This window comes from Copadichromis virginalis, linkage group LG22 (assembly GCF_057382275.1).
Source record: "Copadichromis virginalis isolate Kocher_CV1m ecotype Utaka linkage group LG22, C_Virginalis_male_GT1.1, whole genome shotgun sequence".
Taxonomy (NCBI): Eukaryota; Metazoa; Chordata; class Actinopteri; order Cichliformes; family Cichlidae; genus Copadichromis; species Copadichromis virginalis.
In genome coordinates this window covers 30,886,359-30,908,434 of record NC_140638.1, presented here as the reverse complement: position 1 = coordinate 30,908,434, position 22,076 = coordinate 30,886,359, and the positions used below count along the sequence as shown (strand labels likewise).

General features: G+C 42.0%; 1 protein-coding gene across 1 annotated transcript; it reads right to left on the bottom strand.

The window, feature by feature from the left end:
• Window positions 1-265: 265 nt before the first annotated feature.
• Window positions 266-21,450, bottom strand: LOC146683655 (E3 SUMO-protein ligase ZBED1-like). The gene is made up of 4 exons (XM_085445566.1): window positions 20,197-21,450; window positions 19,699-19,998; window positions 503-712; window positions 266-322 (listed from the first exon to the last, which is right to left on the bottom strand). The coding sequence occupies exons 1-4, from the start codon at window positions 21,448-21,450 to the stop codon at window positions 266-268; spliced, it is 1,821 nt and encodes a 606-aa protein (XP_085301692.1).
• Between the last annotated feature and the right edge of the window lie 626 nt (window positions 21,451-22,076).

The following is a 22,076-nucleotide window of genomic DNA, read 5'->3' as shown; positions in this document are numbered from 1 at the left end:
AACTTTACTCAGAAGCAAGCAACCAAACAATAGCAAGCATAGTTGCTATTGTTTGGTTTTTGGCTGCTTGTTAAAAGTTATGTTTGTCTTTATAAGTTATTGTTCAGTAACACTTATTTCCCACTTTAGTATATTTTGGTTTGTTTTACATGTGAATGCACAGAGGCAGATGCTAACTGGTTCCTATTTGTCACTCAGTAGGGTAGCGACTGATGATATAAAATGGATCATAAACAGTGTCAGCAGTCTCACACTGCTTAAAGGATCAGGCCATGTTAGCCACTGGCAGAAGCAGGTGGACACTTTCTGGAGCAAAATTAACCTGAAAACAGCATAAACAAGGGCAAGATTTTATTCTGGGCAATGAACTATACCTGGAAGCTAAAAACAGCGCTTTATTTTTATCACGTCTATAAGACAAGAGCAAGGACAGAGAGTGCATCCAGTGGTTGTGCTAACAAAGAAGCAGCACAGAGCTTCTCGTGCCCCTGTCACAGCTCACCTGCCCTTGACCTCTTTGTGGAGGCAGACCACACAGCTGGGTCAGCTGAGGAGCCTTTGTGACCCTCACAGACAGCTCCTCACTCCTGAACATGCAAATAGGCCCGGTGGCTCCGCCCTGGCTTGCGCTTAGGTGGAAATCCACTGACACCTCCATCTGTTTAGTGAAAGGGAGCGAGGGAGCAGGTGGGTGAGGGAGAAGAGAGGAGAGCTGAGGAGAGAATAGGCAAATTGGTGTGACAGTGTCATGTGAAAAATCTTTTCGAGTGTGATGTATGTGTGGTGCAAATTATGCCACGAGTGCTTGTGTAAAAAAATTTTTTTTTCTAATCTGGAACATTTTCATCTGGTGACATTTTTTCCCAACCTGTCTGAGAGACTTTAAGGGGTTTGGTGACTGTATTACACTGGCTGTGAGTCACTATTCATCAGTCACACATGTGCAACACACAGGTTCAGAAAGGCAGCCAGCACATGAATTAAAAAATGCATACAGATGAATGAAATGGCTTTGGAAGGGTCACATTGCACGTTTTTGTGTTCGATTAGAATAAATCAGCGTCTTTAACAACACTGTGATACATGGAATGTGTTCCAGCGACGTTTAAGATGAAGACATTTTTACTAAAACAGGTGTTACGAGTATCTTTAGGTACATTTCTGCCTGTAGAGAACAATAATACACTTAACCGGTTGTTACTGCAAAGACTAATGGCTATCCCACTTTCCCCATCCTCATTACAGTAGAAAGTGCCGGTCTTCCTTTATTTCTGTTGAACATGTTAGATGATTTCATAATCCCATTTGTGTGTGTAATTTCAGTGTCTTTGTGTAAAGTATGGAGCCAGAACTGGGAGTTGTAACTCTTATCCCCTGCAGCACCTTTGTACAGTACTAGCAACCACATTGTATTGTTACAGTGGACATGTTATGCTTTAACTCTGAGGAAGGTTTTAGATAAATAAGTTAGAAGTAATCCCTGTCAGACAAAAGTACATATTTTGAGATTGCTACAAATGCTCTGTTTCTCCAAGTTCTTAAAGAAACTAAAACATCTTGTTTCAAAGTCCATAAAGACCAAAATAAACTGAAAAGGGATTATTTTGAAGTGTGGGTCATGTGAAGCTACTCCGCCAGCTAAAATAGATACATAGAAGTACTGGTCTACATACACATTACAGACACAGGAGCTGCTTTGCCATTGAATCCCATGCTGTGAAGCGCCCAGCGCCCAGCTTTTGTACTGATGTTAATAACAGAAGACTAAGATGGCGCCGGTGAGGTCGGCTGCCGTCACGACTGCGCCGACCACTTTTTCTTTGTCTTTGTTTTTTAAGTTAGTTTTCAGCGTTTCTAAATCGGCAAAATCATCACCATTGGGTACATTAGGTATGACAGTGACACTCTTGTTTCTATTGGTATACAATGTACTCACAATTCGAAGTTTTTAACTCCGGATCCGAGCTGGCCGAGTGAGATCTCGAGGGAGAACAAAGGGAAGCGGCGGCGGCCTAGAGGGAAGCGAGCCGGCGTCAGGAACAGGCTGAGAGCTCGTGCACACCGCACACCTCTGCCTAGCATCCTGCTCGCCAACGTCCAGTCACTGGAGAACAAGCTTGATGACCTCAGGGCCCGGATAAAGTTCCAGAGAGACATTCGGGACTGCAATCTCCTCTGCTTCACCGAGACATGGCTGAACCCAGCGGTGCCGGACCACGCCATCCAGCCGGCCGAGTTCTTCTCGGTTCACCGCATGGACAGGACACGGGACTCGGGGAAGTCAAAGGGAGGCGGCGTGTGTTTAATGGTGAACAACAACTGGTGCAACAGTGCGAACGTTGTTCCTCTCACACGCTCCTGCACACCAAATCTGGAACTACTGTCCATCATGTGTCGTCCTTTTTATCTACCTCGGGAATTTACATCGGTCATTGTAAGTGCCGTTTATATTCCACCACAAGCGGACACGGTCACCGCCTTATGCGAGCTGCATGAGGCACTCACACAGCACCAGACACAACACCGGGACGCTGCGCTTATTGTGACGGGGGACTTTAATAGCGCCAACCTCAAACGCGCAGCGCCGAACTTTTATCAACACATCACCTGCCCCACCAGGGGTGAAAGGACACTGGACCAATGCTACACTACGGTCAAGGACGGCTACAAGGCACAATCCCGCCCCCCGTTTGGCAAATCTGATCACGCTGCCATCTTCCTCATGCCAAAATACAAACAAAGGCTAAAACAGGAAGTTCCGGTTCAGAGGAAGGTCGCGCGCTGGACGGATCAATCGGTGGCCGCGTTACAGGACGCACTCGATGACGCAGACTGGGGCATGTTCAGAAACAGCTCCGACGATGACGTCAACGTGTTTACGGAAGCGGTTGTGGGATTCATCGGGAAACTAGCGGATGATACCGTGGAGACAAAGACTATCACAACGTTTCCCAACCAGAAGCCGTGGGTGGATAAAACCATCCGCGACGCTCTGAGATCCCGCACCGCTGCCTACAACACGGGACTCATGACGGGGGACATGGACCCGTACAAAGCCGCGTCATATAACGTGCGGAGGGCGGTGAAAGAGGCGAAGCAGCGCTACGGGAGGAAACTACAGTCACAACTCCAACAGAGTGACTCTAGGAGCCTGTGGCGGGGACTAAGGACAATAACGGACTATAAAGCACCAACAACCGGTATGACGAACGCGGCCGTGGCTCTGGCAGATGAGCTGAACACTTTCTATGCTCGCTTCGAGGCTGCAGCTAAGGTCTCCAACAATGCTAGTGTTAGCGGCGCTAACGGCTGCAGACAGGAAGATACTGCCAGCACCGGAAACGTGCTCGTCATCTCCGAGCATGAAGTAAGGAGAGCCTTCAAGAGAGTGAACACCAGGAAAGCAGCAGGACCAGACGGCATCCCAGGTCGTATCCTAAGAGACTGCGCATACCAGCTAGCTCCTGTGTTCACTGAGATATTCAACATCTCTTTATCTCAGTCGGTGATCCCCACATGCTTCAAGGAGTCCATCATTGTTCCTGTCCCGAAGAAACCCCACCCTGCTTCTCTCAATGACTATCGCCCTGTAGCCCTCACCTCAGTAGTGATGAAGTGCTTTGAACGCCTGGTCAGAGACTAGAGATGGCACGATACCACTTTTTTATGTCCGATACCGATACCGATATCATGAATTTGGATATCTGCCGATACCGATATGAATCCGATATAGTGTTTTTTAATCAACAAAACTGTTTTTTAAATATCTTGCTGCATTTTGTATAAGTTCATACTCAAGTTTAAAACAACAACTACACTAAAGCTATTCTGTTATACCTGTATGCAAAAAAAATGTTTCATAGTTCAGCAATACTGATCAATCTAATAAACTTAAACCTACACCATCCTCCCTATTCTGGTATTTTAAAGAGTACTTAGCATAAATATTAAGCAACCTAACTAATAGGGTTCCAACTCCCAGCAACAACAAAAATAAATAAATAAAAAATAGGGAACCACCCCTCACGCTCCACCTCATGATGCTTAATCGAGGTAATCAACCTTAATTTGATGCATTGTGAAAAAAATGCACAGAAATCAATTATTTTTCAAGAAATATTAAATAGATTCAACATCTTTCTTCAACAAAATTGCAGACTGCACAGATGGTACCTTCCCAAAGGAAAAAGTACTATAGCTTACTAGGGTATATATATTAGACTTAATAGTTACTATATACAGTAATGGACTTCTATTCATTTTGCATCAAATTAAAACGTTGGGTGTCAGATAATTATTTATTAAAAGCTTGACATTTTAAATGAGAATAAGAAAGAAAAGTATGTCTTTGTGACCCCTTTTCCCTGTTAATGCCCTATCGGCCCCCCTGGCTAAACTTTGCTAGATCCACCCCTGCACAGTTACCAGCCGTCAGCTACGTAGAAAAAGATCCTCGAGTAGAAAGTAATATTAAATACATTCTAACAACAGCTGATCAAGCTTAAACGTGCTTCTGTTGTTCAGCCGCTGGTTTCCTCTTTCTGGTGCAAAGTGGGCCAAAAGCAAACTAGAGACACGGACTCACGACAGAAAAGCTGATCAGCTGATCGTTAAGCAGTTTCATGATTGAAGTAGCAGCAAGAAGAGGCAGTCGCTCCATATATCGTTTGTTAAGCTTAACGCAGGAATGCTTTACAAACATTCAGAGATGGACTTACACACTTGCTTTACTTCTCTCGGGGATAACTTTGTCGGAGATGAAATGCCGGGTTGCTAGCGAATCTCCAAATGCTATCCAGAGCACCGACAGGTCCCGCATGCCACAGCCGCTCTATCACGTGATGCATACTGCTCCAACGTGCTAACGTTCTGAGGTGAGTTACGGCGTATTGCAAGTTTTGTGAGGTGCTTTCGTGATATTTAATGGATCGGATTACATTTTTTATTTTTCTCCGATATCCGATCCAGTAATTTAGGTCAGTATCGGACCGATACCGATACGTAATATCGGATCGGTCCATCTCTATCAGAGACTTCATCATTTCTTCACTACCAGACACACTGGACCCACTACAGTTCGCTTACCGTCCAAATCGTTCCACAGACGATGCCATCTCTCATCTCCTCCACACATCACTCACTCACTTGGACACTAGAAGGGGGAATTATGTTAAAATGCTCTTCATAGACTACAGCTCTGCATTTAACACCATAATTCCCTCCACACTCACCACCAAGCTGGAGCATCTGGGACTCAGCTCATCTATGTGTCAGTGGATCTCCAACTTCCTAACTGGCAGACCACAGGCAGTAAGGATGGGCGGACATGTCTCAGCCTCCACCACTCTCAGCACTGGAGCCCCCCAGGGATGTGTTCTGAGCCCCCTGCTGTACTCTTTGTACACATATGACTGTGTGGCCACTACCAGCTCCACCACCATCATCAAGTTTGCTGACGACACCGTCGTGGTGGGCCTGATCTCTGATAACAACGAGACGGCCTACCTGAAGGAGATTAGGAATCTGGAGAACTGGTGCCAGAGGAACAACCTCCTTCTAAACGTCAGTAAGACAAAGGAGCTGATAGTGGACTTCAGCACTAAGCAGGAGAGGAACTACCAGACCCCCGTCATCAACGAGTGCCCAGTGGAGAGAGTGGACAGCTTCAAATACCTCGGAGTTCACATCACGCAGGACCTGTCATGGTCCTGTCACATCAACACCGTGGTGAAAAAGGCCCGACAGCGTCTCTACCACCTCAGACGCTTGAGAGACTTCCAACTGCCCTCCAAGGTGCTCAGGAACTTTTACTCCTGCACCATAGAGAGCATCCTGGCGGGAAACATCTTAACCTGGTTCGGGAACAGCACCATGCAGGACAGACGAGCTCTACAGAGGGTTGTGCGGTCAGCTGAGCGCACCATCCGCTCCGAGCTCCCTGACCTGCACTCAATCTACAGCAGGCGGTGCTGGACCAAGGCCAGGAAGATCGTGAAGGACCTCAGCCATCCCAACAACAGACTGTTCTCTCTGCTGAGGTCAGGAAAGCGATTCCGCTCCCTGAAGACCAACACAGAGAGACTGAGGAGGAGCTTCTTCCCGCAGGCGATACGGTCTCTCAATCACACCACCACACAGTACTGACCCACACATATGGTTCTTACACACACACTGGACTTTCTGGACTTTGGTTTTGCACAACACTGGTCACTATATTCTTCATTTCCGGTTAATACTTGTACAGCTGCTGTTATTGTGTATATATTTATTTATATTTAGATTTCTTCATACATTCTTATATAGTTCTATATTGTGTATTGTGTATTTTGTTGTACAGTTATTTTATTTTCAACTTTAATTTATATATTTATCTTTATCTTATTCTTCCCAGTTAAATTTACCCTTCATTCTAATTTGTGTTGTACAGTTATTTCATTTTTAACCTTAATTTATATTTTATTCCTTCCTAGTTAAATGTACCCTTTTTAATTTTTCATATTTATTTCCTTTCTTATTCATAGCCTTTTCCTTTTTTGTTTTCTTTAGGTCACGAGCAGTTGTCCAAGCATTTCACTACATATCGTACTGTGTATGACTGTGTACGTGACAAATAAAAAAATTGAATTTGAATTTGAATTTGAGAAGAAGTTTGAAACTCTGTAATTACTGAGTCAGCATAGCATTGATGACTTTCTCACTCTGTGCTTCAGCCCTTTGCAACACCACAATCTAACTTTACTTATTCTCCCATTCAGTAGCTGAACCAGTGGCGGAGCGGGGGGTGGCTTGCTGGGCTTAAGCTCGGGTTGTTTTTTCAGAAGCCCGGGGTCTTTTGGAGTGTAATTTTTTCATAGTTAGAAGCCTGGCTGACACTGTATAAAACAAAAACTACACACAATATTCGAAGCACATAGTGCACACTGTGGGAATTTACGACTGTGCGTAAATCCCCCCTAATATTGGTATGATCCGAGCTCAGACACTAAGCGGGGCGGGGCAGTTGCTGCCTGCGAGTGCGCTGTTAGAGAAACGCAGCCAGGCAGACAGAGGAGAACTGAAGTTCGACAAGGTACCAAAGCAAATCATTCGTACTGTACAAATAATGTAAATATGAAGGTGTATCACGAAAGATTGATATCAAACTGATCACTTGACCCATATTATGTTACTTGCTCTTCGAGTGAATCAACAAACGGCGAAATGAAAAGCCGAACAACAACAATGCTGTTTCTTTAGAGAGTCTTAGCTTACATGTGTGTTTATTTCATATTTTCAGTTGTTACCCTCCACGGCTAAATAAATCGGTTTCAGTAATGTACTGATATACAAGAATAGACATAAGGGGCTTCTTTCAAAGAAAAAACTCTGGTAGTATTTTATATATTATGCTTTGTATGTTGTTCAGTATATTTCTATGCAAAACAAGAGGAATTTCAATACACAGCAGTATATTCACAGTTGAAACCAGATATTTACATACACTTTATGGAAAACACAAGAACATTTTTTTACTGTACAACATCAATTTAGAGTAAACTTGTTGTAACGTTGGACCCAAGAAACATACGCTGGAGCGAATATGATGACAGCAGAACTTTTATTTAATACTGTGGTTTTTACTGGGACACAGACACTCCCGCTCTCTCTCTCTGCTGTCACGTCCGCTTTTTTCCTCCAACTGTCACTGCCAACATATAAAGAGACACAGTCACTGTCAGATCCCAGCACACCTGTTCACCCCGCCCCTGCGCCGCCCCGGGAGCTCAATGCGTCACCCCTCCTCTGCAGCTGGCCAGAGACCACACCCATGCCATACTTGTTTTGTTTTGGTTAAATAAATATTGAAATATCTTTTGAATTAGTTAAATGTCAGAATAAAGAGAGACAGAGCTGTCTATTTTTATCACTTTCATCAAATTTAGGAGTACATGTACACTAAGTTTATTGTTAATTAATAAGAAAACTCCAGACGATTCCATTCTGAGCTGAAGAAGCTTCTGATAGGTTAGTAGAGTCCATGTGAGTAAACTGGTGGCACACCTGTGGATGCATATAAGGCAAAACACAGAGCCTGTTTCTTTGAAATGGGAAAATCAAGAGATGTCAACCAAAACAACAGGAAAAGAATTGTGGAGCTCCATAAGTGTGGCTCAGTTTTGAATACAATTTGGTGCCATTTACAATTAAGAAATACAGACAATTTCTCTCTTGAGTCTTAAAGTTAACAAATATGGTTTTTATATTTATCAATCTAAAGAAATAAACATTTAGTCTGATTTGATGTTACAATTAAAAAAGTGTTTTTAACTGAAGAGTGTGTAAATATCTGGTTTCAGCTGTATATTTGATGATTGTCAGCACAGAGAGGGAGAGAGAGAATGAGGACAGAACAGAGATGGAACAAGAGCAGATGAGACACACATGTTAGTCAAATGGTTGTTTACCAAAAGTATCACCGTATCATAGGTACTCATGTATCTCGTACCTAGTGTTTCATTTTAGGTTTGTTATTTTTCAAATTCTACATTTATTAAGTTATGCAGGCTTGTTTGCACAACAAGGCTGAATAATTATATAAACTTTTCTCAATGTAAATAGTGGACTTTGGTAGAATTAAAAAATAAGTGTAGTGCAGGTTTATGATGATTTTTAGTGCTACTATCATCTAGTTCTGATTCTGTCTTGGTTAAGTCCTCAGTAGTCCTGATTTTGAACTGTTGTAGTCCTGTTTTAATTCCGGATCAGTTCTGGGTCTGGTTGAATTGGGGTTTAGTTCCTGTGTCTTGATACAGCCCTGATTTTGTTCTGCCTTGCTGCTTAATTAAAAAAAATAGTTTAAGGTGTCCTGCATATGTGATATTTTTTTTCCCCATAAGAAGTCATTCTTTTTTGAACAAAACTCAAAACAGAGCCTATTAATCTTTCAGTCATTTCTACCCTGGGTGTTTCAAATGTCTGGCTCCGCCTCTGAGCTGAACTACACTGATTCCTAAATGCATCCATATTGGAATAATACTACTTACAGTTGATTGTGGAATATCTAGGAGTGAAGAAATTTCACAAACTGACTTGCTGTAAGGATAGCCGTTATAGCAGTACTCTTTAGGATGACTCATTCTTTTGCAAATGTTTGTAAAGACATGGTTGCTGAGATATCAGCTATTGATTTCTGCCATGTTTAAGAGTTAGGGGCTGTCCAAATTCATAGGCTGCATCCTCCTGAGGACCCGGCCTTTGCGGTCTATGTGGGCCGGGTCCTCCGAAGGCTGGGCAGGCCGAAAGTGAACAGCTGTGAAATAGGACGGTCTAGCCTTCAGTTTTGCGTCACCAGCTGTCTCGGTGGAGTTTAATAAACTCAGCCGTCTGCTCCTTGCTATCTAAAATATAACAGGACACTGGCGTAAATTCTCGATCATCTCACATTTCTGTTTAATCAGTTTTCCGTTTGACGTTTATTCAGCTGTAATCTCAGCCAAACCGATTTACTCACGGACAAATAAAACACTGAGAAAAACCCCCAAACAATAACATTTTTAAGTTATCTAAGTGACTTATATATCATGAGTAGGGAAAGACCAGGTTTGAAAATAATGTGCCGCGAGTTTGCTGTTTTCGCCCCGGCTAGCTATCGAACTGGTGGGTAGCAGACATCTCCGAAAACGTCGGAGCACTTTTGCAAAATTGTTTTTGTGACCCAGAACGAGTAATAAGAGTAAAAATAAAACTAAGTAGCTGCTGCCATTGTTGGAAACTGGAATTGGCTGGGATATGGTGGGCCACAAAGGACACACCCGACCCATCCTTAAAAATCTGGGGAAAAGGAGGACGCATTTGTCGGCTTCATTTGTCGGAGTCTATGAATTTGGACAGCCTTCGTTGCATCGCTGTGACGTAATCGCCCTACATATGCGGCCTCAGGAGGATGCAGTCCATGAATTTGGACACCCCCAAAATGTCAGAAGTTTTAACTTTTCCGTATTGTTTTTTGGAACTAGAAATGGCCATATTTGGACAGGGTTGAGTGCTAAGTTGTCACATAACATTAGCATGTTAAATTAACAAATTAACTGTATAGGTGCAATCCACACTAGGATTTCACTCACTAAAACTGAAGCATAAAGTGTGTGTGCACCATAATATCTTTTGAATAATTTAATTTTTAGTGCTACTGCTTATGGTCAAGGAGTAGGAGAATCAACTCCACAATGAAGGGTATACCAGTAAAACCACAGGGAAGTGTGATGTTTGTGTTTCTTACACATGATTCCCATTTTCTTAAATCTTTTAATATATTTATTTCTTGAACAAGCTGTCACTGCTCAATGAGATCCTCTGATTGATTTCAGGCTAATTGTTTTTACTTTCAATAGTAGTTTAAGTGTTTATTCCTGGCTTTGAAAAACTCTTGAATTGAGTCTGGTCCAGCTGTGTGCGTTGAGCTCTTCTGGCATCTGGCATCAACACTGCAGAACAAACACACCTGGAGCTGAAGTGAGTATGGTGGCATTTGCCTGCAGTGCTGAAATCAACAGAATGTGAGAAGCTGCCAAAGTGATTTTGTTTTGGAGTAAATTGCTGGTCTTAGCCTGCCATTGCAATTTCCCTTGCCACTTCACTGTACCGTGTTTGCTTTCTGCATGAGATGCAGGCACTATGCTGTTTGAGAGATCACTTACATGTTTCTGTTTCTGTTCTGTCACCCTGCAAAAATCATATACAGCTAAGTCCATAAGTATTTGACACAGAGACCATTTTGTAGTTTTGCATCTGTAGACGACCACAGCAGATGTCAAGTAAAATAATGAAGTGAAGACTCAGGACTTATTTGGAGACATTATGTCTCCAAATAAGCATGTTGCTAGAGTTGGAGACTGGCACAGACTCAAACACTGGAGCAGGTCTCTAACTGAAATTGTAGCCTCAGTCATAATTGCACTGCTAGCTAAACTCAACACCATTCATGCAATTTAACATTTGAGCCTAGCGTTAGCTGGCATAATTATAGCTTAGCTAACAGCTTGTTAGCATTTGCTGTCAGCAGTCCAGTCACGTGAAAATCAATAATTGCAAAAATCTCAGGCATAAATAAGCATTTTCTATGCATGTTTTTGTCCATTAGATCCCTGACTTCAGTTCAGATGATGAGGCTTGAGGTGAGCAGGATGGTGGAGGAAGCAATTTTATGTGTCATGTCAGTGCATGTTAAGCCTTTTTGTCTTGTTACATCCCACACGATTTGTATCTCCTGACCATACCAGAAGATCTATGATAACTGCTAATGTGAGTGTCCTTACATTAGCCTGGCTTGTTGCTAGGAGCTAGCGTTCTCATTTGGGCTAACAAGGCAAAGTGGAGGGACGTAGAGAGATGTCATAAGGTTGCATCAACAGGACTTCATGTAAGTGGTGAACACAGTGTCCAGTTTGCTACTAACAGTTTTAGGCTACGTCCACACGTACACGGGTATTTTTGAAAACGGAGATTTTCCGTTTTCGTTTTAAAAAATAATCCCGTCCACATGTAAAGGCAGAAATGAAGAAAAACGCTGCTAGGAACATGCCAAAGCAACAGGTGGCGATATAATCCTAACCTGTAGAAATGTTGACCAATCAGAAGTCTAGAAGCCTCGGTGGGAAAAAGTAAACAAAGCTGGGGCATTGAAGCAGAACCAAGTCATATGTGTGGAGGGACAGTAACTGTGTACAATTAACAGTAATAGTATTGTAGAAATTCATTTCACCGAAACAATAACATGGCGCACAGTGTGACGTCAAAAAAGGCGCACACCTTTGACGCTGCGTTTTCTCCGTTTTTCTCGTCCACACATAAATGCAAAAACGGAGTTTTCAAAAATATCCACCCTGGCCGGAGTTTTTAAAATCTCCGTTTTCAGTGACCAAAAACGCCGTTTACGTGTGGACAAAAGGTGCAAACGCATAGAAAAATCTGCGTTTTCAAAAATACCCGGCTATGTGTGGACATAGCCTTAGTCATAAAATGGGTGCTTTGGGGTGCTGGAGCTACTGCTGTTAGCATGCTCTCACAGAGGACTCAGACAACATACAGCAAAAGCCCTTCTCCATGACTAGTGCATGCACAGCAGAGAGATAGGTTCCCTGAGAGGCCTACGTCACCCTGGACCTACATCACAGATTTATTACTAATCAGATTAGCTTCCTAAAGAAAATTGTTCTACCCGTAACAGAATGTAATTTCACATCATGCTATTAAATAGCCACCAGGTATGGCAAGGTAGCTTCGGCTTTTTGACACCCCAGGCCCAGCATGAGTCACACAGTCACTCTGAACTTTGACTATTTCATAGACAAGGTTGGAAACTCATGTCTGACTTCTCAGCAGCACAAACACCTGAATTACCTGAAGAAATGTTGCACTATGATATCATCTTTAGAAGGATTAGATACATATTAGCACATTGTAAATGCTTTTTAATTTCAGGCATTGCTGGTTTGATTCCCAACATTTAAGCCACAGCTCTATTTTAGCCTGATCAAATATAATTGTTCTTCACTCATTCGTTTTGCTGGTGTGTCAAAAACAGTTCCTTTTATGTCATCTGGCTTGAGTTTTGAAGTAGTGCAGGCTTAATTCAGTTTCATCATAATTTGCTTTAATTTGACACACATCTGCACTCCATCTCAGTGAGGAAAGATTCATAAAAGACACAGAAGTTTACTCCCAGTTGATGAGAGATCAAGAGAGAATTACCATGACAGTAGTCTCCTCTGATCTTCCTAAACTGGTGAGAGAATAAAGGAAACTTTGGAGAAGAATCAGAGCAATTACTGGTTACATGAAATGAAAATTAAAATCATCATTGATTTAATAATGATGACTTCTTTTATCTTTCTTTTGAGATCCAACCATCAACACTCAAGACCGAGATCCACCTCAAATATCACTGCTGTCACTGCCCCAGGGTCTGTGGCTCTTGGCTGGGGTACACCTCCATCTAGGTCAACAGCCACGGTTCTGTACTATCGGACAGCTGATAGCACAATGAGACCAGTAGTGTTATAGGCTCGTGGCCTGGGCTTAGCCAGCTTCATGTCTACCTGTGCCAGCTGCAGGCCAGAGGGCTTGTCTCCTAGAGATTAATGATCCCTGGTGTTCCACAGAGTAGGCCACTCCTTGAGTGTGAAATACGCCTCCCCTGCCTGGCTGGAGTTCTGATTTATTTGTGTCTGCATGCCTGCCCTCAGTGTCTGCAGGGGCCTTGTTTGAGGCATTATTTTCCTCCTTTGTCTTTCCACCGTCACTGCTTGATCCAAATGCTAATAAGTAAAAAATCTAACTAATCTCTCCCAAAATGATGTGAATGTGTTTTTTGCTGATTTGGTCATGCATGAGTGTGTTTGACTCACATATTAAATCTGAATAGGTGAGTAAAACTGCTCTTTTGTCCTCATTCAGGAAACACTAGAGACTTGTCGCTAGGCTTGTTGCAGGATTGTGCACTTTTAGAAACAATAAACATTTTCAGAAATTGCACCAATATTGGATTACTCACTTTAAGTGGAATGACTGCAAACCTCCCACACAATTCAGCTTTAAACTACAAGAATGTGTCTCTAGTGTTTCCTGAATTTTCCTCCTTTATTAGGATTCACTTAATATTAGTTTGAGTCTCAGGGACACAATGAGAATACCATCCTATAGTTATAGCAATGCTTACTCCAATATCCAATCTAGTACTTATATGGTAAAATGGCACATAAGCGAAATTGGGATAATGGTTTATTCATATCTACTTTCTACAAAATGTGCTCCTGTGAAGATCCAAGTAGGATATAAGGGGATCCATGTGTTTTAGTAGAGCATTCTGTCTACTTTATTTATACACACAAAGCACAGGTGGTAATGATTATCTAGCAGAGCAGATCAAGATGTTACCCATCTTCCCATTATCACCATATCCAGTACACTTATAAACCTTTTCAAAGCAGTTTTACAGATGTAGTCACTTGTTTACACCCTCACTGTGGTGAAATTGATTTCTATTTCAGTCAACATCTTTAAATTAGGGGTTTATCCCCTAATTTAAAGAGGGGATAAACCTCTTGGGTAATGTAAAACATCACATCCTTCTATCCCACATGAACGTCATAGCAATGGAAATCCATAATCCATGAAACAGGGCACTTCAGCAGCCTAAAGATTAAGATGCATACCATCTAATTCATTGTCCACTGGTTGTCGTCCAGTTAGCAACCTTGACTACATGTAATACCACTCTCTCCTCATATGTCAAAGACACTGACATACTGAAACTTGAAAGTTTGTTTCCTGTAGTTATGCTTGTTTCCGAAAACACAAATTCCCACTTAAAAAGGCCAAAACTTTGAGCCATCACGTTTGTTAAATGTCCATAAATACAAAAAAGCTGAGAATCTATTGGAATGATCAACAATTTTGGTTGGAGGAAGGGGTTTAAAAATATAATTTATTTTTTTATTGCAGCAAGGACAACAACCATTGCTGCAAACAGAATCAAACCTTTCCAGGCAACTCGGTGTATGCTGACCCCAACTAAGCACCAAAAGCTTGATTTTCACCAGGCAACAAATATAATGTGCAAAATGTAACAAATGTACCTGTTGCTTGTTAAACAGTAGAAGCTGGTTTGTGGTCATTCTTAAACACTAAAAGAAGGATGTTGTGGCTGTGTCCTCGTTAGGACATAGATTTGGGCATTGTGTAGGCATGTAGCCTAAGAATTATATTGTTTACTTGGTAATTATGTGTCCATGAATCTCGGGCTATTTTGATGGGTAATGTAAAATAAATGTAACAGATTTACTTTCTATAGTGTGTGAATAAACGTAATGCATCATCTTAAAAAAAAACCCCGATGTGAACATATGATATTTAATCAATGATGACCCCAGCTCTAACCCCAAACCAGAGAAGTAAATTGTAATTCCAATACAACTGATTTATTGACTGATCACATGTAAAATAATAGACACAGATATAGTTTCAGGTATTGGTAGTGTGTTTTAGATCACACTACCTATCAGATCTTTTTCCAATGCCACTGCATAGTGGACCAAAGTCTGACGGTACTTTTCATAATTAGATCAATTTTGACAAGATAACCAACACCACTGCCTGAAATACAGCTCCAAATCACAACAGAGTCTCCACTGTGTTTTACAGATGGGCATTCTCCTGATCATTGACAATGATTGGAACCAGAAACTTTAATTTTGGATTCATCACTCCATAAGATCATTTGTGGAATTGGACTGGAGAAATGTAGTCGGATGCTATCAATGGGAGAGAAAGTAGTTAAAACTGAGGGAAATGCACTACCACAAGGCAACATGGCAGACATTGAGGGTAGCTACATGTACCTTGGAATCTACCAGTCAAATGGGAACCATGAAGAGGCCACTAGGAAAGCTGCAAACTGAATATGAATAACAATATCAGGGCAATAAACACCTACACCCTTGCTGACTGTCAGATACTGCTAGGATAATAAGCTGGCAAGAGGAGGAGAGCCGCTAACATCAAAGACAAGCTCCTTACCATGTGTGGAGGGTTTTACCCCCAAGTCCAGCACCCTGACAATGTGCACTCAGCAAAATGAAGGAGACAGAGGACTAGTGAGTGTTACAACTACTCCAGGATGAAACAAAAAAGATCCATAAGTGGATCAGGAAGATTGCCACAACTGACCAACTGCTTAGTGAATACCTCAGGCAGCAGAAGCCTGAGAGGAGTAAGAAGAGGAACCATCAGGGAAGGACAGGCCCCTGTGCTGCATGTACCAGTGGCATGTACTACTGCACCAGCAACACACCAGATGCAGGCTGTGCAAAGTTGCCCCTGAGACAATCCAGCACATAACAGCAGGATGCAAGAGACTAGCAAGCAGTGCATCCATGGAACACCATTACAAAGTGGCTGGCAGAGTATTCAGAAATATCCATGTGTGTGTGTGTGTGTGTGTGTGTGTGTGTTTACGTGTGTGTTTACATTTAAAGACTGTGCTACTTCTTTCCTTTTTTCAGTCACATGACTTTGGGGGTCAAGGTCTGCATAATAGTAACAAAAGCTCATCATGCAGATGATTATAATTATGGTGAAATAATAATGACGATTGCTATGTCTGTTATAGAGAGTGAAGCCAAGAATGGGGGAAATAAACATACTGGTCCTCCTGTTGCTGTCAGGTCAGTATCTCAGACATAAGAACTACAGTTTATAGACTTACTGATAAAGTCTTTCTGTGAGAATGTATGAAATGCTTTTATAGAAAATATTGGGCCCTTGAAGGTCTGCTGCACAACATTTATTAATATAACAGCTTAACTGATCAGAAATCTGGAAGAATTATGATTTCTGACAGGAATAAATGTGAACTCAGGTATATTTGAGGGTTATGGTTGGTACAACTGTTCAATTTCTTTTATCTAAAGTATCTGGAAAAGTGTAAATATCCAGTGACCAGCAGTTGTCTAGGGTAAATATTTTTTGTTGTTGCCAGAAGTGCAAGAAGAATCTCTAGACTACTTTAAGGTAACAGGGAGGCAACAGCAATAACCACTTACTACGACTCATTTTGAGGTACAAAGAAGAGCATTGCTGAATACACAACATATTGAATACTTTAAGTAAATGAGCTCCAGGAGCAGAAGACCATAACAGTTACCAATCCTGTCAGCTAAGAACAGGGAACTGGGCTACACTTTTCACAGATTCAACAAAAATATTGGAAAAATGTTGCGTGGTCTGAATTCCGCTGCAATATTCATATAGTAGGGTCAGAATGTGCCTTAAACAACATGAAAGCATGGCTCAATCCTGGCTTGTGTCACTTACTATACTGGTTTCTTGAACGGTGAGTTTATTGGATGTGCATTCGAATAATTGGCAATAACTGTGTGATGTCACTAAATTCATAACGCAGTGTCCATCAAAGTGACTAATCACATCAGGGCTGCGTCTTCCTTTGGGCTCAGCCTCCAAAAGTACGTTTATTTGCACAAGCATGATTTCTCTCCCGGCGGAGAGAGCTACCTGTGAGAGCGTGAAAATGAATCTTTACCTTGTTTTATGTTTTAGAATAAAAGTTAAGGTTTTTTTGGTTGTTTATTTGTTCACTTGGTGTTCCCAATACTGCATTTGGAGTATTGGTGTATCAACCATGTACATTGATTGTACACGGTTGTACAAACATTATTACTGTATGTAGTTTGATACAGTAAGACTGTTAACCTGAATTATTTAATTATGAATATTTGATTAAAATATTATTATACAGTCTTCATTATATCAGTCTTAAAATAAAGCCTTTTTCTGTTTCTCAGCAGGACTTTCTAGCTCTTTTCCCTACTCCAGAGAATATCACTTTGTGAACCAGAGAAGGAGCTGGACTGAAGCTCAACGTTGCTGCAGAGAAAATTTTACTGACATGGTCATCATCTTCAACAGTGACATCAATAGAGGTGGGAATCACCATACACCCCACGATACGATATTATCACAATACTTAACTCACGATACGATATTATTGCGATTTTTTTTTTTTATATATATATATATTTTTGCAATATTCTGGGTATTGCAATACGATATTCTGTGATTTATCACATATTTTTTCTACTGCAGATTTTGTCCATAAAGGTAAACTTTATCAATATTCATTTTATCTAATAATAAAGTCTCACACTCAGTCTTTCTCTCATGTCAGTCAGTTTTATTGCTGACAAAGTGAACAGTTTGTATAACAGTCTAGTAACCAACTTAACTGAACGTAACTATCTGGTACAATTATAGCTTAAAACAAAATATAATTTTACATTAAATAAAAAAGTTTTAAATTTAAATAAAATAAAACATTTCTTAAATTAAAATAAGTAAACTGTCCTGTTTGTTGCTGCCCTAAAAAGTTAAACACATTTGGACAGTGAAGCAATGTCAGCATTCTTGCTCAGAAAAAGGAGCTGATCAACATGCTCTGAAGTCAGAGTGCTCCGTTTTGCTGTGACGATGTCTCCAGCGGTTGAGAAGACTCTTTCAGCCGAGACACTAGTACCTGGGATACAAAGGTACAGTGGGGCAAAAAAGTATTTAGTCAGCCACCGATTGTGCAAGTTCCCCCACTTAAAATGATGACAGAGGTCAGTAATTTGCACCAGAGGTACACTTCAACTGTGAGAGACAGAATGTGAAAAAAAAATCCATGAATCCACATGGTAGGATTTGTAAAGAATTTATTCGTAAATTAGGGTGGAAAATAAGTATTTGGTCACCTCAAACAAGGAAAATCTCTGGCTCTCACAGACCTGTAACGTCTTCTGTAAGAAGCTTTTCTGTCCCCCACTCGTTACCTGTATGAATGGCACCTGTTTGAACTCATCATCTGTATAAAAGACACCTGTCCACAGCCTCAAACAGTCAGACCCCAAACGCCGCCATGGCCAAGACCAAAGAGCTTTCGAAGGACACCAGGAAAAGTTTTGTAGACCTGCACCAGACTGGGAAGAGTGAATCTACAATAGGCAAGCAGCTTGGTGTGAAAAAATCAACTGTGGGAGCAATCATCAGAAAATGGAAGACATACAAGACCACTGATAATCTCCCTCGATCTGGGGCTCCACACAAGATCTCATCCCGTGGGGTCAAAATGATCATGAGAACAGTGAGCAAAGATCCCAGAACCACAAGGGGGGACCTGGTGAATGACCTGCAGAGAGCTGGGACCAAAGTAACAAAGGTCACCATCAGTAACACACTACAACGGCAGGGAATCAAATCCCGCAGTGCCAGACGTGTTCCGCTGCTGAAGCCAGTGCATGTCCAGGCCCGTCTGAAGTTTGCCAGAGAGCACATGGATGATACAGCAGAGGATTGGGAGAATGTCATGTGGTCAGATGAAACCAAAGTAGAACTTTTTGGTATAAACTCAACTCGTCGTGTTTGGAGGAAGAAGAATACTGAGTTGCATCCCAAGAACACCATACCTACTGTGAAGCATGGGGGTGGAAACATCATGCTATGGGGCTGTTTTTCTGCCAAGGGGACAGGACGACTGATCCGTGTTAAGGACAGAATGAATGGGGCCATGTATCGTGAGATTTTGAGCCAAAACCTCCTTCCATCAGTGAGAACTTTGAAGATGAAACGAGGCTGGGTCTTCCAACATGACAATGATCCAAAACACACCGCCCGGGCAACAAAGGAGTGGCTCCGTAAGAAGCATTTGAAAGTCCTGGAGTGGCCTAGCCAGTCTCCAGACCTCAACCCCATAGAAAATCTGTGGCGGGAGTTGAAAGTCCGTGTTGCTCGGCGACAGCCCCAAAACATCACTGCTCTCGAGAAGATCTGCATGGAGGAATGGGCCAAAATACCAGCTACTGTGTGTGCAAACCTGGTAAAGACCTATAGTAAACGTTTGACCTCTGTTATTGCCAACAAAGGTTATGTTACAAAGTATTGAGTTGTATTTTTGTTATTGACCAAATACTTATTTTCCACCCTGATTTACGAATAAATTCTTTACAAATCCTACCATGTGGATTCATGGATTTTTTTTTCACATTCTGTCTCTCACAGTTGAAGTGTACCTCTGGTGCAAATTACTGACCTCTGTCATCATTTTAGGTGGGGGAACTTGCACAATCGGTGGCTGACTAAATACTATTTTGCCCCACTGTATCTTTTTGCCAGTGTGGCCAGGAAAGGATAGACTTCCTCATGGGATTTCCACCAGCTTAGTGGGTATTCTGTGAGTGCCAGTGACGTGACCTCCTGGTATCTTTTCACCTCCTCCTCAGCTGTGGCAGATAATGATTTTGGTGGGGCTCCAACATCACCATAAGTCTGACCAAGCAAGTCTGTTAACCCACAAGACTTCCTCATCTTGGCTGGTATGAGAGGGGGTCTGAGATTTTGTTCAGTCTCGTCAGGTTTCTCATGATGTTCATGGGCTTCTGGCTCACAGATGGGCTGCTGCCTCTTTTCTTCCTGTAGAAAACCCACACACATACAGAGAGAGGAAGAAAATAAATATTTCATATCTTTTAGTATGCAGTAATATGTTAGCAAATTATAATTAATGTATTTAATTGTTAAATAGAATATTACCAATATGACAAAAATATCACCGATCTACTAATATTGTAAGTAAGTTATTTAAATTATAACACCAGAATGTTTGCTTACCTGCAGGGTTATAGCCTCAGCAACCACTCTGGCATAGGTTTCCTGTCTTTCCTCCAGTGACAGGAACGGCAGGGTTTTAAAGCGTGGGTCGAGAGCTGATGCTGTGTAGAGGGTGTTCCTCTCGACTGTGCTGGCATATCTCTTCTTAAGATCTTGACTGATACTTTGCTTGATGTTTCTGACCAGCGCTGTGTCACCAATGTTGTCTTGGGTGTCGTGCAACAGCTGTGCTAGCAGCGGTGCTACGAGAGACAGAGTAGGATTCTTTTCCTCAGACATCACAGTAGTCGCGACTTGCATTGACTTCAAGGCCCGGACAATTTCTTCAGTGTTCCCAATATCCGTCTCGTTTAGAGTAAAGATATCTGTGCTACTCTTTCTGACTTCGGGAGACAGCAGCGCTGCACAAATCGCAGGTTGTTGTTCAAGGAAACGCTGGAGCATGTCATAAGCACTGTTCCATCTCGTGCAGACGTCGGTCTTGAGCTTGTGAGTTGGGAGCTGTAACATTTTCTGTTTTTGCTCCAGAGCGTGGTTTGCCACTGTGCTTCTATTGAAAAACCCAGTTATGCGCCGCACTCTTCCCAAGACCCTGGCTACTGCAGGCAGGTTTAAGGCTCGTTGTGATGCCAGATTGAGCGTATGGGCGAAACACTTCACATGCAGGTATCCCGCTAGCTGAGTGGCAATTGTCATATTAGAAGCATTGTCGGTGACAACCACCAGATTTTTGTCGGCAATCCCCCATTCCTGTGCTGCATTTTGCAGGAGATTTGCAATGTTCGCTCCGGTGTGACTTTCATGTAATGTTCGAGTTTGGAGAACGTAAGACAGCAGTTGCCAGTCCGCTGTGAGATAATGAGCTGTTATAGTCACATATGAATCCACAGCCCGCGAGGTCCATGCGTCACAAGTCAAACTTTCCTCAACTTTATGCTTCACATCTATGTAGAGATTGGGTACGGCTGTGTCTGCGAAAAAACGTCGTGATGGTATCACATACCTGGGTTCCAGCATCTTGATCATGTAAGAAAAGCACTCGTTTTCCACAATGTTGTAAGGACGCAGGTCTTTGCAGATGAAGTACGTGATAGATTGTGTTATTTTCTTAGCTCGCTCTGAATTGGGAGATAGCTTTGCTAAGCTAAGAGTGTCCAGCGTTGGTTGATTTTTCAGTGGAGCTGATTCAGAGCTAGCTTTCCCGTCCGCGGTTAATGCTATCTTTGGATGGTGCCGTGTAAGATGGGCCCTCATGTTCGTAGTATTCCCAGAGTACTTTATTTTCATATGACACACCTTGCAAATCCCGTGTGTCATATCCATCTCATTTGTTCCATCCTTGTTAAAAAATCCAAAGTACGTCCAGACATTTGATTTAAACGCAGATGGCGCTTTCCTGATCTCTTTTTCTTCCTCCACCTTTGTTTGATCTATTTTCCCATGTGCTGACCTAACCTCTGCTGACCTCACTAGAGAAAAAGCTCAACCGCACCATCTGGTGGACTGGAAGTTTTTGGAACAAAATATCGATATCTGCTGTCCCTGTATCGATACATTATTAGCAAACAAAATATCGCGATACTACGCAGTATCGATTTTTTCCCCCACCTCTAGACATCAATGAGTTGCTTATGACAATGGTACAAAACAGAAATGACATCAATGTTGCTGGGGCATGGATAGGGCTCTATGATAATGTTTACAGCTGGAAGTGGTCCAGGGGGGATAAGAGTATTTATATTGATGGCAAACATGAATTTTTGACCTGGTTTAAAGGTCAGCCAAACAATTTAAATGGAAATCAACACTGTATGGTAACTGAAGGAACAAAAGAGTTGAACGATGCGCCTTGTGATACTCCTTACCCTTTCCTGTGTTTT

What these genes read in the sequence shown, in the direction of transcription:
- LOC146683655 (XM_085445566.1), bottom strand. Translation starts at nt 21,450, where the DNA reads ATGAGGGCCCATCTTACACGGCACCATCCAAAGATAGCATTAACCGCG. An exon ending in CTGAGGCTATAACCCTGCAG is followed by an intron (nt 19,999 to 20,196) that starts GTAAGCAAACAT and finishes GGTTTTCTACAG; the next exon opens with GAAGAAAAGAGGCAGCAGCC. An exon ending in ATCCTTTCCTGGCCACACTG is followed by an intron (nt 713 to 19,698) that starts GCAAAAAGATAC and finishes TTCTCTCCTCAG; the next exon opens with CTCTCCTCTCTTCTCCCTCA.